The 2,493-nt window shown below is 51.1% G+C and overlaps 1 protein-coding gene across 1 annotated transcript; it reads left to right on the forward strand.

Moving 5' to 3' along the window:
* Window positions 250–1,740, forward strand: LOC110263686. The gene has a single exon (XM_021105417.1). The coding sequence runs from the start codon at window positions 250–252 to the stop codon at window positions 1,663–1,665; it is 1,416 nt and encodes a 471-aa protein (XP_020961076.1). The 3' UTR covers window positions 1,666–1,740.

The raw sequence follows: 2,493 nt of genomic DNA on the forward strand, positions 1-2,493 counted from the left end.
AATGGGTGCACATGGTTGATTCGACTGAGTCTGCGGAAGCGCAAGGGCATTTGGGAGGTCAAGCGGTACAATGGACCTCACACTTGTCTTGCGACCTCCATCTCGAGTGACCACAGGAGCTTGGATTATCATGTGATTTCCGCGTTCGTTATGCCAATGGTTAGGGCTGATGCATCCGTCAGCATCAAGGTGCTCCTAAATGCCACGGCAGCACACTTTGGGTTTAGGCCGACTTACAGGAGGGTCTGGATGGCGAAGCAGAAGGCAATTGTCCTCGTATACGGTGACTGGGATGAGTCATACAACGAGCTCCCCAGGTGGGTTTTGGGAGTCCAGTTGACGATGCCTGGTACTGTTGCAATCCTACGGACGAGTCCCATTCGAGTTAGTGGACAAGTAGACGAGTCTCAAGCTTTTTTCCACAGACTTTTCTGGACGTTTCCACCGCTCATCCAGGCATTTCACCATTACAAGCCCTTATTTAGCATTGATGGGACCCATCTGTATGGGAAGTACGGGGGTACTTTGCTCATCGCGATTGCACAGGACGGGAACTCCAACATTCTACCCGTTGCATTCGCACTAGTAGAAGGTGAGAATGCAGAGTCTTGGTCATTCTTTCTCTCCCACCTTAGACAGCACGTGATACCGCAGCCCGGTCTTCTGGTTATATCGGACAGGCATAACGGCATAAAGGCTGCGCTTGAGGCTCCGGACGGAGGTTGGTTACCTCCATCTGCATACCGTGCATTCTGCATTCGACACGTAGCGGCTAATTTTGCCCTTACCTTCAAGGGCAAGGATGCACGTAGGCTTCTAGTGAATGCCGCATATGCCAAGACCGAGGTTGAGTTTGATTACTGGTTTGATATTCTTCGGTCTGAAGACCCGGCGATGTGTGAGTGGGCGAACCGGATTGATTATTCCTTATGGACTCAGCATCGTGACGAGGGACGGAGATTCGGTCACATGACGACGAATATCTCGGAGTGTGTGAACTCAATCCTAAAGGGTGTCAGAAGCCTCCCTGTATGCTCTTTGGTGAAGGCAACATATGGAAGGCTTGCGAAACTCTTTGTTCGCAAGGGTAGAGAGGCTGAGGCCCAGATGGGAACCGGACAGCAATTCAGTCAGTACTTGGTGAAGTGTATAGAGGCCAACTTGAAGAATTCGCGGTGCTTCACAGTGACTTTGTATGACCGGGATAACTCCGAGTTCACCGTAGCCGAGACCACTCCGACGGGCTCTTTCTCATTGGGTACCTACAGAGTATCGCTTGCGTCCCGGACCTGTGACTGCGGGTACTTCCAGGCACTTCATTTCCCGTGCCAGCACGCACTTGCATGCTGCGCCTACTCACGGGTTACCTGGTCCTCTTATGTTCACAGCGTGTATCAGATTAGTTCAGTGTTCCGTGTGTACCAGATGGGATTCACACCGCCGATACCGGAGGGATTCTGGCCACCTTACGACGGGCCAACCGTGATCCCGGACCCTGCCAAGAGGCGTGCGAGAGAGGGTCGTCCGAGATCCACTAGGATACGGACGAATATGGACGAGGCAGATCCGAATCGGCCAAAGAGGTGTGGCCTTTGTCGCCAACCCGAACACACCCGCAGGAGTTGCCCACAGCTTGGAGGACCGTCTCACACGGGGGGCCAGTAGTAGCGATCTTGTTATTGTTAGTGTTTATTGATTTTATTTTTCCTGTTACTTGTTATGTAAGATGACTTATGTAATCTGTTTATCTTTTTACCTTCTAGTAATGAAAAAGTTGCATCTGCATTTGAATATAGTTAGAAATCCCATGACTGCAAAAGTTGATAACTAAAGTGTTATATGATTCAATGATAATACATAGTCACTAATCCACTAGGTAAATACCAGATTTTTAAGTACAATAAGATGAGGAAACAACAAGGAAAAATAGCTCTAAAGTAACAACAGTAATCCACATCGGTTTGGTACATGAGTGAACCCTAACGTCCAAAATACATGAAATGTAAATCATCTAAACAAGTGGGAGCCTGTCCCACAACGACGGGAAACCCGTGGCCTCTGACCTCTGCGGATAAACGGCTCCTCATCCTCTATCTCATCTGCGTCCTCATGCGGGGCAGGCTGTGCGGGTGGCGTAAAATGGACAGGTGCGGCAGACGGCCCGGCGACAGACTGTGATGCAGCGGTGTAAGCGGAATGTGGGATACCTCCCAAACTAAACTGGTCACCAACAGGTGTCGTAGCAGGCTCGTTCAGATCAACATCTAAGGGTGCCTGCGTGCCAGGGGTCTGAGGACGCCTCCTGCCCGGCTCGTCCTCCTGCATGATAGCCGAAATCTCCGCTAGAAACCGTGGACTGCCGAAGTCCGCATCAAGCGTATCTGCCCCAAGGAAGTCCTGCCACTGTGATCTGTCGCCAGCCTCCATAGCACGCTCAAGCCACCCCCAGTCACGCTGGCTACAACGTGTGCCCACGCGAGCTCTCCTATCAAT

This window comes from Arachis ipaensis, chromosome B06 (assembly GCF_000816755.2).
Source record: "Arachis ipaensis cultivar K30076 chromosome B06, Araip1.1, whole genome shotgun sequence".
Taxonomy (NCBI): Eukaryota; Viridiplantae; Streptophyta; class Magnoliopsida; order Fabales; family Fabaceae; genus Arachis; species Arachis ipaensis.

Excerpts from the sequence above, each read along its gene's own strand:
- LOC110263686 (XM_021105417.1), top strand. The coding sequence starts at position 250 with ATGGCGAAGCAGAAGGCAATTGTCCTCGTATACGGTGACTGGGATGAG.